General features: G+C 50.7%; 1 protein-coding gene across 1 annotated transcript in view; it reads right to left on the bottom strand.

Moving 5' to 3' along the window:
- Positions 1-14,488: 14,488 nt before the first annotated feature.
- The window catches only part of LOC144784999 (caveolin-2-like), a 59,720-nt gene continuing 50,488 nt past the window's right edge, over positions 14,489-23,720 (bottom strand). Inside the window, exon 3 of the mRNA XM_078664118.1 lies at positions 14,489-14,652. Coding sequence (XP_078520244.1) covers positions 14,502-14,652 — 151 coding nt within the window. The 3' untranslated portion in view covers positions 14,489-14,501. The remainder of the gene's footprint in view (positions 14,653-23,720) is intronic.

Genomic DNA, 23,720 nt, shown 5'->3' with positions numbered 1-23,720 from the left:
CTCTCTCTCTCACACACTCTCTCTCACACACTCTCTCTCTCTCACACTCTCTCTCTCATACACTCTCTCTCTTACACACTCTCTCACACACTGTCTCTCCCTCCCACTCTCTCTCTCTCACTCTCTCTCTCTCACACTCTCTCTCGCACACACTCTCTCTCACACACACACTCTCTCACATTATCTCACTCTCGCACACTCTCTCTCTCTCTCTCACACACACTCTCTCTCTCTCACACACACACACTCTATCTCTCTCACACTCTTTCTCGCACACACACTCTCTCACACACACACTCTCTCTCTCACACACGCACACTCTCTCACACACTCTTTCTCTCACACACTCTGTCTCTTCTGTTTGTTAATATTAAACAACTTTTTCTCAGCCCATTCCCATCCTGGAAGTGGTTGGAGTTTTACTCCCGTGAAGGGTAGGAGTAAATTATTGACTAGGGTGTGTAGCGACCGAATACTCACTCCAAATTGGTGGGGGCGGGGTGTTAAGGAGAGGCGTTTCTCCGTGAGAATTAGTATATGCAAAGGCACTTTCGTTAAGCATTAACTCGTTCATAACTGTGCACATTTACGCATGTGTAACTGTTCAAACCGAAACTGTTGTAGACATTCAGTACTGCACTTGTAATGCTTTTAAAATTCCCGAACCTAAATGTAGGTTAAGAGTTTATTAATAAACAGTTCTCAGAATCAGGTTAGCTTTGCTATTACACCACAGCACCACTAGAGGGCGCGCCAGCACCATTGATCGAAGAATTGTCTGACTCAAGTGAGCATTGCTATTACACCACAGCACCACTAGAGGGCGCGCAAGCACCATTGATCGAAGAATTGTCTGACTCAAGTGAGCATTGCTATTACACCACAGCACCACTAGAGGGCGCGCCAGCACCATTGATCGAAGAATTGTCTGACTCAAGTGAGCATTGCTATTACACCACAGCACCACTAGAGGGCGCGCCAGCACCATTGATCGAAGAATTGTCTGACTCAAGTGAGCATTGCTATTACACCACAGCACCACTAGAGGGCGCGCCAGTACCATAGATCGAACAAACAGGCGAAACTCGGTGAGAATTACTCATTTATTTCCAATCCTCTGCTCAGTGCCTTGCTTAATATGCTGTTGGCAGACCCGCCGTGCACTTTGTGGCCACCAGAGGGGGATGAATACCAGGGTAGAAGCTGCTTCACCTCCAGCTCTGCTCACTGGAGCCTCTGAAGAGCTGCACCTCAGCCTGAAACTCCAAAGAAGAGCCTCCAACAAGATGAACTGCAGCCCAGCCCTGCACCGCAGCATCTGTCACACCCCAAACCCTCACTGCATCGCAGCATCTATCACTCCACAAACCCTCACTGCACCGCAGCATCTATCACTCCCCAAACCCTCACTGCACCGCAGCATCTGTCACACCCCATACCTCACTGCACTGCAGCATCTATCACTCCACAAACCCTCACTGCACCGCAGCATCTATCACTCCCCAAACCCTCACTGCACCGTAGCATCTATCACTCCACAAACCCTCACTGCACCGTAGCATCTATCACTCCACAAACCCTCACTGCACCGCAGCATCTATCACTCCCCAAACCCTCACTGCACCGCAGCATCTATCACTCCCCAAACCCTCACTGCACCGCAGCATCTGTCACACCCCATACCTCACTGCAGCGCAGCATCTATCACTCCCCAAACCCTCACTGCACCGCAGCATCTATCACTCCCCAAACCCTCACTGCACCGCAGCATCTATCACTCCCCAAACCCTCACTGCACCGCAGCATCTGTCACACCCCATACCTCACTGCACTGCAGCATCTATCACTCCACAAACCCTCACTGCACCGCAGCATCTATCACTCCCCAAACCCTCACTGCACCGTAGCATCTATCACTCCACAAACCCTCACTGCACCGTAGCATCTATCACTCCACAAACCCTCACTGCACCGCAGCATCTATCACTCCCCAAACCCTCACTGCACCGCAGCATCTATCACTCCCCAAACCCTCACTGCACCGCAGCATCTATCACTCCCCAAACCCTCACTGCACCGCAGCATCTATCACTCCGCAAACCCTCACTGCACCGCAGCATCTATCACTCCACAAACCCTCACTGCACCACAGCATCTATCACTCCCCAAACCCTCACTGCACCGCAGCATCTATCACTCCCCAAACCCTCACTGCAACATCTATCACTCCCCAAACCCTCACTGCACCGCAGCATCTGTCACACCCCAAACCCTCACTGCATCGCAGCATCTATCACTCCACAAACCCTCACTGCACCGCAGCATCTATCACTCCCCAAACCCTCACTGCACCGCAGCATCTGTCACACCCCATACCTCACTGCACTGCAGCATCTATCACTCCACAAACCCTCACTGCACCGCAGCATCTATCACTCCCCAAACCCTCACTGCACCGCAGCATCTATCACTCCCCAAACCCTCACTGCACCGCAGCATCTATCACTCCCCAAACCCTCACTGCACCGCAGCATCTATCACTCCGCAAACCCTCACTGCACCGCAGCATCTATCACTCCACAAACCCTCACTGCACCACAGCATCTATCACTCCCCAAACCCTCACTGCACCGCAGCATCTATCACTCCCCAAACCCTCACTGCAAAATCTATCACTCCCCAAACCCTCACTGCACCGCAGCATCTGTCACTCCCCAAACCCTCACTGCAGCGCAGCATCTATCACTCCCCAAACCCTCACTGCACCGCAGCATCTATCACTCCACAAACCCTCACTGCACCGCAGCATCTATCACTCCCCAAACCCTCACTGCACCGCAGCATCTATCACTCCCCAAACCCTCACTGCACCGCAGCATCTGTCACTCCCCAAACCCTCACTGCACCGCAGCATCTATCACACCCCAAACCCTCACTGCACCGCAGCATCTGTCACACCCCAAACCCTCACTGCACCGCAGCATCTATCACTCCACAAACCCTCACTGCACCGCAGCATCTATCACTCCCCAAACCCTCACTGCACCGCAGCATCTGTCACACCCCAAACCCTCACTGCACCGCAGCATCTATCACTCCACAAACCCTCACTGCACCGCAGCATCTATCCCACCCCATACCTCACTGCACCGCAGCATCCATCACACCCCAAACCCTCACTGCACCGCAGCATCCGTCACACCCCAAACCCTCACTGCACCGCAGCATCTATCCCACCCCACCCCATACCGCACTGCACCGCAGCATCCATCACACCCCATACCTCAGTCTGTGCCGCCATCACCCCCAGCCCTCACTGCACCGCAGCATCTATCACACCCCATACCTCAGTCTGTGCCGCCTTCACCCCCAGCCCTCACTGCACCGCAGCATCTATCACACTCCACACCTCAGTCTGTGCCGCCTTCACCCCCAGCCCTCACTTCACCGCAGCATCTATCACACCCCATACCTCAGTCTGTGCCGCCTTCACCCCCAGCCCTCACTGCACCGCAGCATCTATCACACCCCATACCTCAGTCTGTGCCGCCTTCACCCCCAGCCCTCACTGCACCGCAGCATCTATCACACCCCATACCTCAGTCTGTGCCACCTTCACCCCCAGCCCTTCACTGCACCGCAGCATCTATCACACCCCATACCTCAGTCTGTGCCACCTTCAGCCCCAGCCCTTCACTGCACCGCAGCATCTATCACACCCCATACCTCAGTCTATGCCGCCTTCACCCCCAGCCCTCACTGCACCGCAGCATCTATCACACCCCATACCTCAGTCTGTGCCGCCTTCACCCCCAGCCCTCACTGCACCACAGCATCTATCACACCCCATACCTCAGTCTATGCCGCCTTCACCCCCAGCCCTCACTGCACCGCAGCATCTATCACACCCCATACCTCAGTCTGTGCCGCCTTCACCCCCAGCCCTCACTGCACCACAGCATCTATCACTCCCCATACCTCACTGCACCGCAGCATCTATCACTCCCCAAACCCTCACTGCACCGCAGCATCTATCACTCCACAAACCCTCACTGCACCGCAGCATCTATCACTCCACAAACCCTCACTGCACCGCAGCATCTATCACTCCCCAAACCCTCACTGCACCGCAGCATCTATCACTCCACAAACCCTCACTGCACCGCAGCATCTATCACTCCCCAAACCCTCACTGCACCGCAGCATCTATCACTCCCCAAACCCTCACTGCACCGCAGCATCTGTCACTCCCCAAACCCTCACTGCACCGCAGCATCTGTCACACCCCAAACCCTCACTGCACCGCAGCATCTATCATTCCACAAACCCTCACTGCACCGCAGCATCTATCACTCCACAAACCCTCACTGCACCACAGCATCTATCACTCCCCAAACCCTCACTGCACTGCAGCATCTGTCACACCCCAAAACCCTCACTGCACTGCAGCATCTATCATTCCACAAACCCTCACTGCACCGCAGCATCTATCATTCCACAAACCCTCACTGCACCGCAGCATCTATCACTCCACAAACCCTCACTGCACCACAGCATCTATCACTCCCCAAACCCTCACTGCACCGCAGCATCTGTCACACCCCAAACCCTCACTGCACTGCAGCATCTATCACTCCACAAACCCTCACTGCACCGCAGCATCTATCATTCCACAAACCCTCACTGCACCGCAGCATCTATCCCACCCCATACCTCACTGCACCGCAGCATCCATCACACCCCAAACCCTCACTGCACCGCAGCATCCGTCACACCCCAAACCCTCACTGCACCGCAGCATCTATCCCACCCCATACCTCACTGCACCGCAGCATCTGTCACACCCCATACCTCACTGCACCGCAGCATCTGTCACACCCCATACCTCACTGCACTGCAGCATCTATCACTCCCCAAACCCTCACTGCACCGCAGCATCTATCACTCCCCAAACCCTCACTGCACCGCAGCATCTGTCACACCCCATACCTCACTGCACCGCAGCATCTGTCACACCCCATACCTCACTGCACCGCAGCATCTGTCACAACCCATACCTCACTGCACCGCAGCATCTGTCACTCCCCAAACCCTCACTGCACCGCAGCATCTATCACTCCACAAACCCTCACTGCACCGCAGCATCTATCACTCCCCAAACCCTCACTGCACCGCAGCATCTATCACACCCCATACCTCACTGCACCGCAGCATCTATCACACCCCATACCTCACTGCACCGCAGCATCTATCACTCCACAAACCCTCACTGCACCGCAGCATCTATCACTCCACAAACCCTCACTGCACCGCAGCATCTATCACACCCCATACCTCACTGCACCGCAGCATCTATCACACCCCATACCTCACTGCACCGCAGCATCTATCACTCCCCAAACCCTCACTGCACCGCAGCATCTATCACTCCACAAACCCTCACTGCACCGCAGCATCTATCACACCCCATACCTCACTGCACCGCAGCATCTATCACTCCCCAAACCCTCACTGCACCGCAGCATCTATCACTCCCCAAACCCTCACTGCACCGCAGCATCTATCACTCCACAAACCCTCACTGCACCGCAGCATCTGTCACTCCCCAAACCCTCACTGCACCGCAGCATCTATCACTCCCCAAACCCTCACTGCACCGCAGCATCTATCACTCCACAAACCCTCACTGCACCGCAGCATCTATCACTCCACAAACCCTCACTGCACCACAGCATCTATCACTCCACAAACCCTCACTGCACCACAGCATCTATCACTCCCCAAACCCTCACTGCACCGCAGCATCTATCACTCCCCAAACCCTCACTGCAAAATCTATCACTCCCCAAACCCTCACTGCACCGCAGCATCTGTCACTCCCCAAACCCTCACTGCAGCGCAGCATCTATCACTCCCCAAACCCTCACTGCACCGCAGCATCTATCACTCCACAAACCCTCACTGCACCGCAGCATCTATCACTCCCCAAACCCTCACTGCACCGCAGCATCTATCACTCCCCAAACCCTCACTGCACCGCAGCATCTGTCACACCCCAAACCCTCACTGCATCGCAGCATCTATCACTCCACAAACCCTCACTGCACCGCAGCATCTATCACTCCCCAAACCCTCACTGCACCGCAGCATCTGTCACACCCCATACCTCACTGCACTGCAGCATCTATCACTCCCCAAACCCTCACTGCACCGCAGCATCTATCACTCCACAAACCCTCACTGCACCGCAGCATCTATCACTCCACAAACCCTCACTGCACCGTAGCATCTGTGTGATCAGTCCATGCAGTCGAGGTGTGGAATAAAGATGAAGGCTGTATTGATGCAGTTCTTAGTTGTAGGTAAAGTTTCAAGCATAGAGCAGTACAGAGCCAGATATAGAATTGGGCTTCAGTACAGAGTAAAGTTGAGCCCCTCCAGGAGCAGCCCCCTTGCTGCTCAGCCCATCCTCTCGACTGACCTCCACAACCAGGCATACCCACATTCATTGCCTCAACACGCACCGACATCCCACAGTACAGCCACACTGGCTGAGCAGCCAGGCAGAGAAGCAGGAAAGGTGCATTCCACTAAAGGCCAGTTTACTACAATCTATCACACCCCAGAGCTGCTTCCAGCTCCCAGGGGCCTCTGTGGGGGGGTGGGGGGGGGGGCGCCCCTTGAACATACCATGCAGGGGAGCCCCTAACAGATTCAAGCCCTGTGTGAAATCACCAGAAGCCTCTGGTGGCTGCTGCCAAGAATAGCGTGCCAGGGCGTGGGGCCACCGCATGCCCAGGGTACCCCAGCAGGGGGGTTGGGGCTAGACGGGCAGAAAGCAGGGGTGCTTTCTAAATATCTGTGTGGGGGCTAAGGGGTATTTTGGGGAAGAAGTAATTCCACCCCCCTCAGTGCATACAGTGCCCCCACCCCATTATTCCAGCCACCTCCAGCCTGCGCCAGGGCTGATGCATTCTGGATTTTACCCCTGCAGCTCACAGTGAGGAACATAGACACCCTGTACCCGAGGCGCTCTCGGGCAGAGGGAAGGCACCCTGTACCCGCGGCGCTCTCGGGCAGAGAGAGGGCACCCTGTACCCGAGGCGCTCTCGGGCAGAGAGAGGGCACCCTGTACCCGAGGCACTCTCGGGCAGAGAGAGGGCACCCTGTACCCGAGGCGCTCTCGGGCAGAGAGAAGGCACCCTATACCCAAGGCGCTCTCAGGCAGAGATAAGGCACCCTGTACCCGCGGCGCTCTCGGGCAGAGAGAGGGCACCCTGTACCCGAGGCACTCTCGGGCAGAGAGAGGGCACCCTGTACCCGAGGCGCTCTCGGGCAGAGAGAAGGCACCCTATACCCAAGGCGCTCTCGGGCAGAGGGAAGGCACCCTGTACCCGCGGCGCTCTCGGGCAGAGAGAGGGCACCCTGTACCCGGGGCGCTCTCGGGCAGAGAGAGGGCACCCTGTACCCGAGGCGCTCTCGGGCAGAGTGAAGGCACCCTGTACTCGAGGCGCTCTCAGGCAGAGAGAGGGCACCTTGTACCCGAGGCGCTCTCGGGCAGAGAGAGGGCACCCTGTACCCGAGGCGCTCTCAGGCAGAGAGAGGGCACCCTGTACCCGGGGCGCTCTCAGGCAGAGAGAAGGCACCCTGTACCCGAGGCGCTCTCGGGCAGAGAGAGGGCACCCTGTACCCGAGGCGCTCTCAGGCAGAGAGAGGGCACCCTGTACCCTAGGCGCTCTCGGGCAGAGAGAGGGCACCCTGTACCCGAGACGCTCTCAGGCAGAGAGAGGGCACCCTGTACCCGAGGCGCTCTCGGGCAGAGAGAGGGCACCCTGTACCCGCGGCGCTCTCGGGCAGAGAGAGGGCACCCTGTACCCGGGGCGCTCTCGGGCAGAGAGAGGGCACCCTGTACCCGGGGCGCTCTCAGGCAGAGAGAAGGCACCCTGTACCAGAGGCGCTCTCGGGCAGAGAGAGGGCACCCTGTACCCGAGGCGCTCTCAGGCAGAGAGAGGGCACCCTGTACCCGGGGCGCTCTCAGGCAGAGAGAAGGCACCCTGTACCCGAGGCGCTCTCGGGCAGAGAGAGGGCACCCTGTACCCGAGGCGCTCTCAGGCAGAGAGAGGGCACCCTGTACCCTAGGCGCTCTCGGGCAGAGAGAGGGCACCCTGTACCCGAGGCGCTCTCAGGCAGAGAGAAGGCACCCTGTACCCGAGGCACTCTCAGGCAGAGAGAAGGCACCCTGTACCCGAGGCGCTCTCAGGCAGAGATAAGGCACCCTGTACCCGAGGCGATCTCGGGCAGAGAGAAGGCACCCTGTACCCGAGGCGATCTCGGGCAGAGAGAAGGCACCCTGTACCCGAGGCGCTCTCGGGCAGAGAGAGGGCACCCTGTACCCGAGGCGCTCTCGGGCAGAGAGAAGGCACCCTGTACCCGAGGCGCTCTCAGGCAGAGAGAGGGCACCCTGTACCCGGGGCGCTCTCAGGCAGAGAGAAGGCACCCTGTACACGGGGCGCTCTCAGGCAGAGAGAAGGCACCCTGTACCCGGGGCGCTTCTCTTCGACCAAGGTTTCAATAGGCCCCCATATTGTTTACGGAGCACTATTGCACCTGCGCCATCATTCCATCCGTGGTGTGGGGGCAGCGAGGTACCCAAGAAGGAGACACTAACACCAGGAGAATTGATGGCCACTCGGAGGAAGGGGATCAGTCGTCGGTGAAGTTGTTTCTGCTACTTTATTAAAGGTTCCATAACACATTTGCTAACACGTCATGTTGCGTAACCAGCAGCCATTTTGTATGCACATGTTATACTAATGTGCTTATGTCCTCTTGCCTCCATGTACCCGCGTACCTGGCACTATGAAGCATTGATTCTTAATTAACCTAGCTCAGCGTCTGGTATCGCCTCAGTATCTCTTCTCAATGTCACTGCGAGGCATGCTGTATCCCGTTATGGACTTGAAGCTCCGCCCATCTTTTTAATTGGCTCCTGTTACTGGCCGTTTAAAATTGTTGCTTTTGATTCGTGAATAACCTTGGTAGTCCCTCCTTGGTACCGCCTTGTCTGCATTTGTGCCTCCCATGAGGACTGGACTTTTTACATGTGTTGTTTCACAGTCTGTTTTATCTACAGTTTGTGAGCACTATTTTATTTAATGAGTTTCTCTTACTGCAGGCGTGACATGCTTTTCTGCAACGGCGCCCGCTTTGCTTGCACCACTTGTTTTTTTCCCCTTTTGTGTACTTTTATTTTCAGCGCGCCCATGCACGCTTTCGATTTCATTTTCAGCGCGCCATGTGCGCTTTCACTTTCACAATCTCTATATCTTCTTCTTGTAAATTGTAAACAGCTCTTCACACAGTGGCTCTATGCATGCCTTGTTTCTTTTTCTTTTAGCACTCAGTGAAAATGCATTGTTCCCTGCTCTACCCTCTCCCACCGGTAGCTTGTATATTCCTTTCTTTATCTGTCCCCGTTCTGCTCAGTTTTTTCAAACTAAAACTTCCCCCAATTCGTTGCCCCCCCACCTTTACTTGCTGCCATCTCTAGCCAGTGCATAGCTGCTCCCTGCACTCAACGACTACTCCAGTGCTTCCACTTCCCAGTTTTTTAAGCGTTCTTTCAGTTTTTAGCAATGCCGCGCCGCTGCAGTTTGCTTCCGGCCCACTCCATTTTGTAAATGCGCTTTGGTGCACATTTTATTTATTTTCATCTAATGCCCACAATGGCCGTTCAGCCAACTTGGAAAGATAAAAACACACAGAATGGCTGCCGCATCTTGAAGCATGTCATGTGTGGTGAGGCATTCGCAGGTATACGTCATCGCGCTCGAACGCCTTAGCGTCTTAATTAAGGCTCCCTGCTTTCCGTTTACAGATAACTACAGACAGAACCCATTTTTTTCTTGTCTGTATTTATATGTAAATGGGGATAAAAACGGAAATTAGTCCCTATTTTTGTGTGATCCTAAATACAGTCGGTCGTGACTGTCAGGCCAATAGCTGTGAAGATTGTAAGCCGTTAAAAAATAAAGAAATTATTGTTTCGAGGCTTTAACTCCAGTAGATAAGCAAAAGGTTGATACTAAAATGTTCATATTTTCATATGTGAATTGATTTGTCATCTGTAGGACGTCATATTATTGAAATCTGTCATACATTCAGATAAGAGTTTACATTTATTGTTTAAATAAATATGACAATGTACAATTTTTGCTTCATTTGTCTCACAAAACCCAAAATAAACATGGATAAATACAGATAAAATTAGCAAAAAATAAATATGGATAAATACAGACGAAAATGTCAAGAAAATAAAGACTATAAAACTGGGAGCCCTGGTCATAATACACGATGTCGATACCATCACACTTGAGCGTTTATTTGAAAAATACTGAACCGCATCAGCACTATGCATTTTGTTGATGATGTTGAACAGCATCAGCGAAAAGTATAGACAACGGGAGTAGGTCGGCAGTGACAAAGCCAAAAGGCGAAACCGATTGACTTAGCCAATGGCTGTTGCAGCTTTTGAACAGCCTTTTTAAGATGCTTTAAAACATGTAAAAAAAGCAGAAATACAAATACAAACATTTATTATGCGTATGCACAAATTATTATTATCATTTTTTTTTTACCATTCTTTATTAGGATATTTACAGTTTTTAAACAGTCAACCGCCCCACCCCCCAAATTATTTTTCTGATGAACCGTACAAACATGCATGCACACACACACAATCACTCTGAAGACTGGTTTGTAAGCACAAACAAGCATTTGCAATGCAATAGGTCTTGCATTTGCGAGAGTTTGCGCTATTGGCATTGTAAATGACAATGCCTTTTATTTATGTGTTGTTTTTAAAACAGATACAATGCCAATACTTAAACTCTTGCAAATGCGAGACCTATTGCATTGCAAATGTTTGTTTATTTAAACCCAGGCAGCTTTTGGTGTGGTTATTTAAAGTTCCAGTGTCTGCCACGTGTTGGCTGCTTCAACTGTCTATGTGAAGAAAGTGAATGTATGTTGGGGTGAATTTTGGAGAGGAGCGAACATTAGATGCTCAGCTGCTGGCTGAGGTGAAGCTGTGTCTCACCAGGCAGCGTTATCACCTTATTTGTGCTCGTATGTGCCTGACAGGCATGTTTTAGTGTCCCAGGGGGCTTGAATAGATACTTTTCTTCCACAATTCCCAAGCTCACCTTTAAGCATTGGCTGCCACGTACCACACCCCTGATTGACCCCCAAAACACAGAATGAGGCGAGTGACGTTGACTCTTACTCATCACTTGCATATTTGTAGACACAGGGTCCGATTCACAAGACCAAAATAAGACAAAATCCTAAACTTACTACTATTTTGGTATTCACAGAAGGCACTTACTCATTTTAGTATTCACAGAAGGCGCTTACTCATTTCGGTATTCACAGAAGGCGCTTACTCATTTTGGTATTCACAGAAGGCACTTACTCATTTTAGTATTCACAGAAGGCTCTTACTCATTTTGGTATTCACAGAAGGCGCTTACTCATTTTGGTATTCACAGAAGGCACTTACTCATTTCGGTATTCACAGAAGGCGCTTACTCATTTTGATATTCACAGAAGGCACTTACTCATTTTGGTATTCACAGAAGGCACTTACTCATTTCGGTATTCACAGAAGGCACTTACTCATTTCGGTATTCACAGAAGGCGCTTACTCATTTTGGTATTCACAGAAGGCGCTTACTCATTTTGGTATTCACAGAAGGCACTTACTCATTTTGGTATTCACAGAAGGCACTTACTCATTTTGGTATTCACAGAAGGCACTTACTCATTTCGGTATTCACAGAAGGCGCTTACTCATTTCGGTATTCACAGAAGGCGCTTACTCATTTTGGTATTCACAGAAGGCACTTACTCATTTTGGTATTCACAGAAGGCACTTACTCATTTTGGTATTCACAGAAGGCACTTACTCATTTCGGTATTCACAGAAGGCACTTACTCATTTTGGTATTCACAGAAGGCACTTACTCATTTCGGTATTCACAGAAGGTATTTAGGAGTTCTAAAGTTAGGACTCCTAACTTCTGTGCATACCAAAATGGTAGTAAGTTTAGAATTTTGTTTTGTTAGTTCTGTGAATTGAGCCCACAGAGTTTCAGTGAAAAGGTAAAACTTTAAAATTTCAAGGAGTTTTTAAAGAAAATCCAAGCTGTTCTGGTGAATGCACTTGTTTTTCCACTTGTGAGGAGAAAGTTTGTTTAACTTCCACGAGGTTAGAGTACCGGATCAAACATTGAAAACATTTTTTGTCACATTTCGTATACTTTTGCCTTGCATATGAGGTAATATATCAAGTATATGTGATCACGCAAAGTAAGGAGTAAGAAGCATGAATTGAAGTAATTAGACAAAAAAATAAAAACAAACATCTTTATCTAATTTTCTGTAATTCTACAGGTGCAACTCTATAGGTGTGCAGTTGTTTTACCTTCTACTCAAATAATGCACAAAAGCTCCATATTCATCCGTTCATAAATGTATGGGTTTTGGGAAGTGCTTCTTGTGGTGGTTTCAGTGCGCTCCGTCCCACCAGGTTCCTGTTGGACTGGCCGGGGTACCAAGTCAATCCCTTACTCTGGGGCTACCTGTGCATTCCTCGAATTATTCTTCTGCACTCCTGGACCTCCCCTGGCTCCAGCAACCCAGAGTTTGTGTGCACCATTCTTTGCACTAACATGGTGATTTAAAATGTTGATGCCAAGGGCATAGTTTCACCAACAGCGACCTCAGGCTCTGAGGGATCCGTAAAGGGGCTCATCCTTCGCTGGTACTCATGGAGCATCCATTTCTCGTCCTTCGTTGGTACTCTAGAGCGTTAGTTTCTCAAACTTTCTTGCTGGTCTTGGAGTATCCGTTTCTCGTCTTCCGTTGGTGCTCTTGGAGTATCATCTTCTCGTCCTTTGTTGATGCTCTTGGAGCGTTCATTAGTTGCCCTTCATTAGTACTCCTGGAGCATCCATTTCTCATCCTTCGTTGGTGCTTTTGGAGTATCAGTTTCTCGTCCTTCGTTGGTGCTCCTGGAGCATCCATTTCTCATCCTTCGTTGGTGCTTTTGGAGTATCAGTTCCTCGTCCTTCGTTGGTGCTCCTGGAGCATCCATTTCTCGTCCTTCGTTGGTACTCTAGAGCATTAGTTTCTCAAACTTTGTTGCTGCTCTTGGAGTATCCGTTTCTCGTCTTCCGTTGGTGCTCTTGGAGTATCATCTTCTCGTCCTTCGTTGATGCTCTTGGAGCGTCCATTACTTGTCCTTCATTAGTACTCCTGGAGCATCCATTTCTCATCCTTCGTTGGTGCTTTTGGAGTATCAGTTTCTCGTCCTTCGTTGGTGCTCCTGGAGCATCCATTTCTCATCCTTCGTTGGTGCTTTTGGAGTATCAGTTCCTCGTCCTTTGTTGGTGCTCCTGGAGCATCCATTTCTCGTCCTTCGTTGGTACTCTAGAGCATTAGTTTCTCAAACTTTGTTGCTGCTCTTGGAGTATCCGTTTCTCGTCTTCCATTGGTGCTCTTGGAGTATCATCTTCTCGTCCTTCGTTGATGCTCTTGGAGCGTCCATTACTTGTCCTTCATTAGTACTCCTGGAGCATCCATTTCTCATCCCTAGTTGCTGCTCTTGGAGTATCCGTTTCTCGTCTTCCGTTGGTGCTCTTGGAGTATCATCTTCTCGTCCTTCGTTGATGCTCTTGGAGCGTCCATTACTTGTCCTACATTAGTACTCCCGGAGCATCCGTTTCTAGTTTCATTGGTGCTCTTGGAGAATCAGTTTCTTGTCCTATGTTGGTACTTTTGGGGTATCAGTTTCTAGTCACTCGTTGGCACTCTTATAGCATTTGTTCCTTGTCCTTCGTTGGTAGTCTTTTTGAAGCTGTTTCTCGTCCTTCATTGGTACTCCTGGAGAATTAGTCTCTCGTTCTTCATTGGCACTCTTGGACTGTCAGATTCACATCCCTGTGGAAGGGTTCAAGACTAACATCTGGTGCCAGTGCATATATGTCTGGAATCGCCTCTCGCTAGGGCGAGGGACGGTCTCCGCAAGGAGCTGATGGTACCAAGTGAGATTATGGTCAGTAGGTTGAACTCTCTTGAGTTAAGCCTCTCCTAACATCTTGTGAGGCAGGGACTCTCCTGGAGACCGTCCCTCCTTTCAAGAGGAAGTGGCCACCATCGTGAAATCAAACCTGATTTTATTTGCAGAAGGGCGCATGTATTCACACATTCACAAAGGGATTCCTGGCAGGCGTAAATGGTTTCGCGAGTGTGGATTTCCCCGTCATTAGTTCACATTGTAGCTGGAGGTTTGTTCATGAAAGTTCATTAATATAGTTATATATAATAGTTTTCCATTCTGAAGATGCATAATGGGGATATGTTTAGTGTCCTGGTCGAAGCAGGTCAAGGAGGGTCCAGGGCCACAGATTTTGTAGAGTTTGTTCCTCTGGACTAGGGGCTCAGGCTCTGGAGACCCTCAGGTAGACGAGGCTGAAGCAGCGCCCGATGCTCGTGCACAGCGGTGCGATGACGATGTCCAGGACGCTCGCCCACAGGGTGCGCACGGGGGGCATGCACATGGTGCACAGCTGGATACAGGGCATGGCACACCTGTGGAGAGAAAGAAGAGTGTTAATGGAGGAGGTTTGTGAACATTCAGGAGAGACAGCAAAGGTTTTATGAACAACAGCTGTGTCAAAGCACCATTGGCCGGACGCACATTTGGGATCAGGAGACCGAGGCCGCAGTTTACTGTTGTGGTCAACACATAACACTGTCCAGGGCAGTAACAACAGCAGATGGGGAACATCCTTTACAACGCAGGATTTACAACGAAAGTCGTTACAGCGACTTGCGCTTGGGGGCGCTCCAGGTTAGGGAATAGTTTAATTTACTATCCAACACCTTCCCTACTATCCACGGGGAATGGAGTTGGAATAGTAAATTAAACTATTCACTATTCAGTGCCCCCCAATGCAAGTCATTGTAACGACTTGCGTTGTAAAACCTGCGTCGTAACGGTACGCGTCGTAACGGTACGTGTCGTAACGGTACGCGTTGTAACGGTACGCGTTGTAATGGTACGCGTTGTACCGTCATACATCCACAGCAGATGCACCTATAATAGCCAAAGGCAGCCCTGTGCTTCACAAAGCAAACCTGTCACACTGCTGTCAGTCAAGGGAGAGATGCAGAGAGGGTTCATTCAGTAGAGGAAAGGGGGGAGCAGTGAGAGGAACTGATGGACAAACATGAGCAAAGCAGCTCATGTGGCAAAGAGCTCATCATGTGACTGTCCAGGACCAGGCCTGTCTCCTTCACATTACTACTGAAGGATTGTTTTTCTAAACTTTTTTAGAATAATTCCCCTACAATCCTCTTTCGTCTTAGTCAATTGCGTCGTTCAAGCAGTTTTTACATTCAGACTCGTCATTACCAGTCAAACTGCATTTCAGTTGCAAAACATTCACACATACCACTGCGAGTCGCTATTAGGAAGGGACGCCCTTAACACACCCCTTTCGAATACCGAATCGCAAACCCGTTTTGCAATTCGTTAATAGGTTACCGAATCACAAAACAGGGTTCTGTACATTCAAAAAGGGATGATTCGCATTCAGCTAATCATAGGTGGCTACACGAAGGCCTGTGTCCCATGCGAGTACCCATAATTGAGAACAGCTGTGTTTGGACATTTTCTTTGTGCACAGGGACGGAGCACACACCATGGTACACACTAGGTGTGGGCGGAAATTGCGTAGTCACGCTATGCAAAGCTCCGCCAAACGGCAAAAAATCTCCGCGAGGACACAAAAGTTCCACAAACATACGGAATAGCTTGTTCCGCTCGCTTGCTTTCCTGTTTGCGAACATTGTTTGCGTGCTCAGGGAGAAATGTCTTGCAAACATGAATTTTGAAAGCGCGAACAAGCAAAAAATACCGCGAAGCTGCAAATCGCGGATTTTTGGCAATTCTGTGTTCTCTGCGGAATGCGTAAATACCCAAATTCCGCAAATTCCGCGAGCGGAACGGAATTTACCACCCAGGCTTAGACCAAACGCCATAAATGGATTACACACCAGTTTACGTTCTGTCATACCGGGGTGCAGTACAGGGCCTGTATAGATCCTGGCTGCGGGTGTGCCGAGGGCCACCAGAGATCCTGATCTTGTCAGCCAGATAGGCAGGACTGGTCCTGGTGGCTTTGTGAAAGGTGCAGCTGGCTTTGAAGATGCTGTGGGCCAGCAGGGGACCCACAGAGGGACCCACAGAGGGACCCACAGAGGGACCCACAGAGTTCCACATAGATGGGGGTGATGTGGTCATATTTCTTCAGACCCCAGATGAGTATATAGCATAACTTAAGGAGCCACACGTCCTGCCCTCAGTCTGTGGGTCTGAGCTGCCTTCAGGGGCTGGCACCATGCCCACTCGTCACACACAGCTGGGCAGCTTAGCAGCTCCATCGGGTTCAAGTATTTACAGGAAAATAGAAATGCGTGCAAGGGCTGACGCGACAACAACTGCATCTTTAAATGCCAAATTCTTTGCAATGCCTCTAATATCTTAATGAGACCTGTTTCTAATCATTCCTAGTTTCTCAGAACAGTTATGTTATGTTATGTTATATATTTCTTGTAGCGCGCACTGCTAGTCGAGACTGTCCTGGCGCGAGAGAGGATTCAGTGTCAGAGAATAACAAAGGGATAACATAACAAGAGAGGATATGTGCATTACATGAGTTGCTTGAATAAGAAAGTTTTAAGATGCTTTTTAAAATAAGTAAGGTTTGTCGTGTGTCTCAGATGGTCAGGGAGGCCATTCCATAGCTGGGCAGCTATGACCGTCATGGACTTTCCCCCCAGACGAGCTCTCTTAAATCTGGGAGTGACCAGATGTCTGAGGGAGGCCGATCTCAGTTGTCGCGGGGGATGATAGAAGGCAAACCTGGCACTGAGGTATGGTGGGCATGGACCGTGTAAGGCCTTAAAGGCCAGTGTTAGGACCTTAAAGCGCACTCTAAGGGCAACTGGAAGCCAATGAAGATCCGCCAGTTGTCTACGTACACTGTGGCATTTAGGGATGTTGAATAGGAGCCTCACTGTCGCGTTCTGGACTACCTGCAGTTTGCGAAGCAGGAAGTCAGGAGCGCCCGCATAAAGTGCATTAGCGTAATCCAGGCGCGACAGGATGAGTGCTCTAGCCACTGTTTCCTTCGCTTCTTGGGGGAGAAGTGGGAAGAACTTCCGGAGGGTGACCAGAGTCCCGTAGCAGGTTCCCGCCAGTCTCGAGATCTGATCTCGAAAGCAAAGGTCGGCGCCGAACCATATCCCTAAGTTTTTAGCAACTCCACTATTTCCGGATGGGCACGGCAATCCAGTGGGCCAGATAGATTCCCTAAATCCCACCGGGAATTGGCCATACAAGAGAATCTCCGACTTGTCCTCATTGCATTTGAGCTCAGCCTTAGCCAGCCAGGCAAATACTGAGGACAAGCAGGATTGGACTCTCAATGTATCAAGGTTGCTCTTGTCCCACGTGAAGAGAAGCTGGGTGTCATCGGCGTAGGCCATTATTTTGGCACCCAGTCTCTCTGCAAGATGTACCAGGGGGGTCAGGTATACATTGAAGAGCAGGGGGCTTAGAGTCGACCCTTGGGGGACTCCAGTATCCACCCTGCTAATCGATGACTGGTAGGGAGGGAGCCAGATTTGTTGAAAACGGTCCGTGAGGAAGGACTTAACCCACATGAGGGCAGCGCCAGTGATGCCAATGTCCTCAAGCCTAGAGATCAGCTGGGCGTGAGGAACCGTGTCGAACGCGGCAGAGAGGTCCAATAAAATTAGGGCCGCTCTGCCGCCTCCGTCCCTAATAGCCTCAGTGACCTCCACCAGCGCGGTCTCGGTGCTAAAGGTGGAGCGGAAACCTGACTGGGCCGAGTGTAATGCCCCCGTAGATTCCACAAACCTCTCAAGCTGGCGAAATGCCACTTACTCACAGACTTTGGCTATTGCTGGGAGCAGGGAGATGGGTCTGTAGTTAGATGCATCCAGAGGGTCTGCGGAAGGTTTTTTAATAAGTGGGAGGAGTTTGGCTTGCTTCCACTGGGATGGTACGTTACTTGTTGTGAGGGATTCGTTAACCAGGTCAGTAACAATCGGTGCAATGACTTCCGCCACTCCGCTCAAAACTCTGGCCGGACAGGGGTCCGCCGGGGAACCTGATTTGAGCGCCATTAAAATGGCCAATACATCCTTCACCTCAACCTGTGCGAAAGAACACATTACTTCTTTCGTCTTTGTGATGATAGTAGGAATGGGAAGGAGGGGGGAGGTAGCCTGTTCAGGTGTGGCCTGAGCAGGTGGGTGTTGGGCAGGGCCAGTAGTCTTAAGGCTGGCCTGAATTTTCTTTATTTTATCAAGAAAGTAAGTGGACAGTTTTTCACACCACTCCTCCGAGGGGGGGGGCTGCTTGAGTTTCTGCTACCGGGGATGTGAAACTTTTTACTATGGCAAATATTTCTTTACTATTATTTTTAGCTTTAAGGATCCTATCTGCATAGTAGTTTCCCTTGGCAATTTTAATAGCAGCGTGGTAATCTTTTTGCCCTGCTCGTAGTTTTGACTTAGCTAAGGGGCAGTACTCCCTTCTCCACAATCTTTCCAACAGTTTACAGTTTATTTTTAGATTTTTAAGCTGTTCCGTGTACCATGGGGATGCTGGAGTGGCTCGTGGGCGGATCTTTGCTTTAGTGTGCGATATCTGACTTGCGGAGGAGCTGATCCATGACGAGAAATTCTCGACCGCTTCTTCGAGGTTTCCCGATTTCTCCGGCAGACTATGGGATAGGGAGGTTGCCAGGGCTGGAATGCTAATCCTAGGGGGGAAGGGGGTCTGTTGTTTATCGGCTGTGGCACGAACCCTATCCGTAGCCCAGGAAAAGTTTACCATGAAATGGTCCGACCATGTAACTGGGAGGGGAGTTTTAATGGTGACGTCAAAATTGGAATATACCAGGTCGAGGCAGTGGCCTCCGCTATGAGTAATATTCGGCTCTTGCATTTTTAACTGCGCTAAAGCGCATAGTTCCACAAGGTCACTGACCCCAGGGGCTGTAGGGACATCCATATGTATGTTAAGGTCCCCCAGGAGCAGGAACCTAGGGAATCTCAGCGCTCTCTGGACCACTAATTCCTCCAATGATGGAATGAAGGAGCCCAAGGTGCCCGGCGGGCGGTAGATAAGGAGCCCGCCTAGGGTGAAATTAGGCGTGAGGGCAATTGAGAATTCCAATACTTCCCCATCCTTGATGGCCCCAGAGCTTTCCTTGGTCAAAGACCATTTGTCTCTATATATGACTGCCAGTCCTCCACCCCTACCAGAGCTGCGATCTACCCTCGTGATTTTAAAGCCCCTGGGGATGGCTAACTCGATAGTGGGAGCGCAATAAGTGTGCAGCCAGGTCTCAGTCACAAATAAGAGGTCGAGCGAGTTGTCAAGTATCATCTCACGGACCTCTTCCGTGTGTTTGACTAGGGACCGGGCGTTAATGAGAGCGGCTCGGATTAGGGGATCTCCCTCTTTTTTCCCCAGATCGAGTGGGGAGGGGAGGTCCGGCTTAAAATGGAACTGGCATCCAGGGCAGGACGCATTGGCAGAGTGTTGGACCTCCCAGACCTTGCCTATATCGCAGGTGATGTTGTTAAGAGATATGAGAGACTCTCTACTATACCTTATGTAAGGAGTCACCTGCTGAGGTTTAGATCGAGAAGCCTCTCTGGCCCTGCGCGCTGCCGGGGCGCGGACGGGCGCAGACGGGCTTACCTTAGGCGCACCTTCGGCGCGCCATCGTCGCGCCCGCTGCGCCCGTCCGCTGCGCTCCCGAAAGCACATCTGCTCTTTATGCCCAGCCTCCCCAAGAAGCGCTAGACCGCTAACTCCGGTCAGGCTTCAATGGAAACTCAGCCCAAGATGGCGCCTCGCCCTCCACACAAACAGCACTGTCAGCTGCGGTGGAACGGGGCGAGGGAGGCCGTAGGAAGGGTGCAAATGAACAAAATATGCAGCGGAAAGTGGGCGCTATAAAATCAGTGCTCCAACAAAGTAAGTGACAATTTTAAATGAGAATTTTAAAATGCAGGAATCTCAGACATCGCATTCATGCCTGCGTGCATACAGAGGTCTGACACGTTTTTAAAATAAGAATTGCGAGCTAGTGGGTCGAAAATCAGCTCGTTCTCACACTGAATCACTCAAGTGAGCCCCAGGCGCTGCCACCAACCTGAAAGCTCACAGAGAGCACAGCCTTGCGTGTCTTTTTATGCCCAGCCTCCCCAAGAAGCGCTAGACCGCTAACTCCGGTCAGGCTTCAATGGAAACTCAGCCCAAGATGGCGCCTCGCCCGCCACACAAACAGCACTGTCAGCTGCGGTGGAACGGGGCGAGGGAGGCCGTAGGAAGGGTGCAAATGAACAAAATATGCAGCGGAAAGTGGACGCTATAAAATCAGTGCTCCAACAAAGTAAGTGACAATTTTAAATGAGAATTTTAAAATGCAGGAATCTCAGACATCGCATTCATGCCTGCGTGCATACAGAGGTCTGACACGTTTTTAAAATAAGAATTGTGAGCTAGTGGGTCGAAAATCAGCTCGTTCTCACACTGAATCACTCAAGTGAGCCCCAGGCGCTGCCACCAACCTGAAAGCTCACCAGTCAGAACATATGCACAGGGAGATTAACTGATTTGTCCAGGATCACACAGTTAAAGGAACAGAGAGAAGATGGGGGTTAAAGTGGGGTCAGAGGCAAGGGTCTCTTGGAGGCTTTCCAAGATACCAGCTTTTATGTGCTCGTCCTATGAGGGGGAGTTAATGTACATCCGGGAGTTTATATACATTAACAATACTTACACTTAATGGTCTTTTTAGGTCTCGCCTGTCGATGCCCGAGACTATGGGGGCTTAAACACTCTTTAACCAACTTGCAAGGAATCGTGGCGATTCCTTGCAGTGCCCGTGAAATTTAAGCTCAATGCGCATGCGCATTGAGCTTAAAAGCGCGTGCACATGCCCCCAGCCGCCTGCCTTGCCCACTCTCTCTCTCACAGCCTCCCCCAGCTCCGCCCCCTCACTTCTTGATTGTACGGCCGCTAGGCCGTGCCTCCCCTACTCTCCTCCCCCCTCCTCCTCCTACTCTCCTCCCCTGCCTGCCGTGTCGCACCTCTCCCCTCTCCCCGCTCCGCCCCCTCCCCTGCCCGCCGTGTCGCAGAACACAGAAGCTTGTTTATCTACTTTCAAGCCGGCAACCATTGGAAACTCAGCCCAAGATGGCGCCTCGCCCTCCACACAAACAGCACTGTCAGCTGCGGTGGAACGGGGCGAGGGAGGCCGTAGGAAGGGTGCATCAACCTTGTCCTCTCACGCTTGACCGATCTGGCCCGCGGTTCTCACTCTTCCTTGCCCTGGCCTATTGAACCTATATTTTCCGCTTGTGCCTTACCTCTTTAGGCACACCCCGATCCTTATTGTATATACTCCTCCATGCAGCCTAGGCTGGACAAGCATGTGACACAGCAATTCCTCGTGTTCTGTTAAGCACCGTTGCTTCTCACACGCCCGGTCCTTTCTCTCCCGCCGTCCAACGAAACCACGAACGGTATGCACAGTTTTCATCCTCTTACACATTGCTTTTAGGCACCATCTCTGTTTTCTACCCTCTTTTTCTCTCCCTTTACCACCATTATAAATATACTAAGCGTCCTGCCTTTAAAATTACGACCCAGTTCCTTTACATTTCCTGCAGTCATAGGCAGCACATTTCCCCCACTTGCAATAAAATTAAGTTCACCTAACGCCAAAGTTTACCACAGATGCAGTCACGGCCTGGGGCACTCTAACTAACATAAATTAACAAGTTGCTGTGACAAAGCTTCAGAGGAACCACAGCAGCGATGCCATATGAACAGCAGGCAGCCACAACACATCTCCCCAACTTTGTGAGGAGGAACGAGGTTACAACTTCAGTGTGCGCTTCTTCGCCGCCATGCTTTCAGGGCAACTTTTCTGGGCGCGCAGGGCCCATCTGTTATTAAAAAATGCTTTAAGTGCAACAGAAAACTTCTACCGGGGCCGTAATGTAATTGCGTTCAGGGGCCTTACATGTTATCACGTGCTGTAGCATTATATTAAGCTACTGATCAACAGTGCCTACTCCTGCGTATTAATTTTGCGAGGGGCTCCTTCACCGCCGTGCTTTTGTTGGAATTCGCTTTAAACTGGGATGTAATGTTATTGTGTACAGGAGGCTTACATAAAGGCGCTGTCACGATGTTTACACGCACTTAACAGACCTTGCGTTCCTGGCTTCCATTTACGCTTACAATGTATATGTAACAGAGCACTGAACAACTTTGCGAGGTGGGACGGGGTTACCATTAAAACTGTTGAAATTAGCTTAAACTAGGATGTAATGTTATTGTCTACAGTAGGCTTACATTAAGCCGCTGTCACAATGTTTACACGCACTTAACCGAGCAGTTAACAACTTTGCCAGGGGGGACGGTCGTACGACTGCAGTGTGCGCTCTTTCGTCGCCATGCTTTTAGGGCAACTTTTATGGGCGCGCAGGGCCCATCTGTTGTTAAAAAGTACTTTCAATTCAACAGAAAACTTCTACCAGGGCCCTTATGTTATCGCGTTCAGTGGCCTTACATGCTATCACATGCTGTAGCATTATATTAAGCTACTGTTGAACACTGGCTACTCCTGCGTATCAACTTTGCGAGGGTCATAGTGTTAGAGTTTGCGTTCTCTGGGCCCGGTATAACAGGAGGAGGGCATGTTCTTCACTGTTAAAGTACATTCTTGTGGGGCTCACATTTGATCTTTAATGTGGTGCACAAAGAACAGACTGGTCCGTACTTTTAAATGCGAGTGAGATTAACCGTAGGGAGAAACCACATGCACATTTGACTCAAGCTGCCATATTGCATTGCTGTGCTTCTCTCCCCTGCTGCACTCTCCTGCTCTCTAGAGATGTAGCATAACGACGAGAGCTGCCATATAAGTCACGTAAATACAAAACATGTTGCATTCCAAATGCTATCGGTGTCACATTCGCGAAAGTTATAACTATTGGGATTGTAAATGACAAAGCCATCAATTTAGCAATTTTAACAACGAAAAAATAAATTAAATATGTCATTTACAAGACCAATAACTACAACTTTTCTAATGCGAGACCTATTGCATTCCAACCCCACTCATCCACGCAACGCCACTCACACACGCAACGCCACTCACACACGCAACGCCACTCACACACGCAACGCCACTCACACACGCCACTCATCCACGCAACGCCACTCATCCACGCAACGCCACTCATCCACGCAACGCCACTCATCCACGCAACGCCACTCATCCACGCAACGCCACTCATCCATTTGCAAAACGAAAAATGTCAAACTCTTCTATTGCGAGACCTATTGCATTTTCAATACTTGTTTACTTGATGGAGTTTTAAATACACTTCATATCCTGTGGTTTTCCCAGAGTCACTGCACTGCACTGTTCCAATGATGGGGAGGATGGTACATAGTGCGCATGTGCGCAGTGCCACGGGGTGCGTAAAGGCGGAGCGCACAGGTTATGTTATGTTATGTTATTGCTATTTGT

This window comes from Lissotriton helveticus, chromosome 10 (assembly GCF_964261635.1).
Source record: "Lissotriton helveticus chromosome 10, aLisHel1.1, whole genome shotgun sequence".
Classification (NCBI taxonomy): Eukaryota; Metazoa; Chordata; class Amphibia; order Caudata; family Salamandridae; genus Lissotriton; species Lissotriton helveticus.
This window is presented reverse-complemented; position numbering and strand designations above follow the sequence as displayed.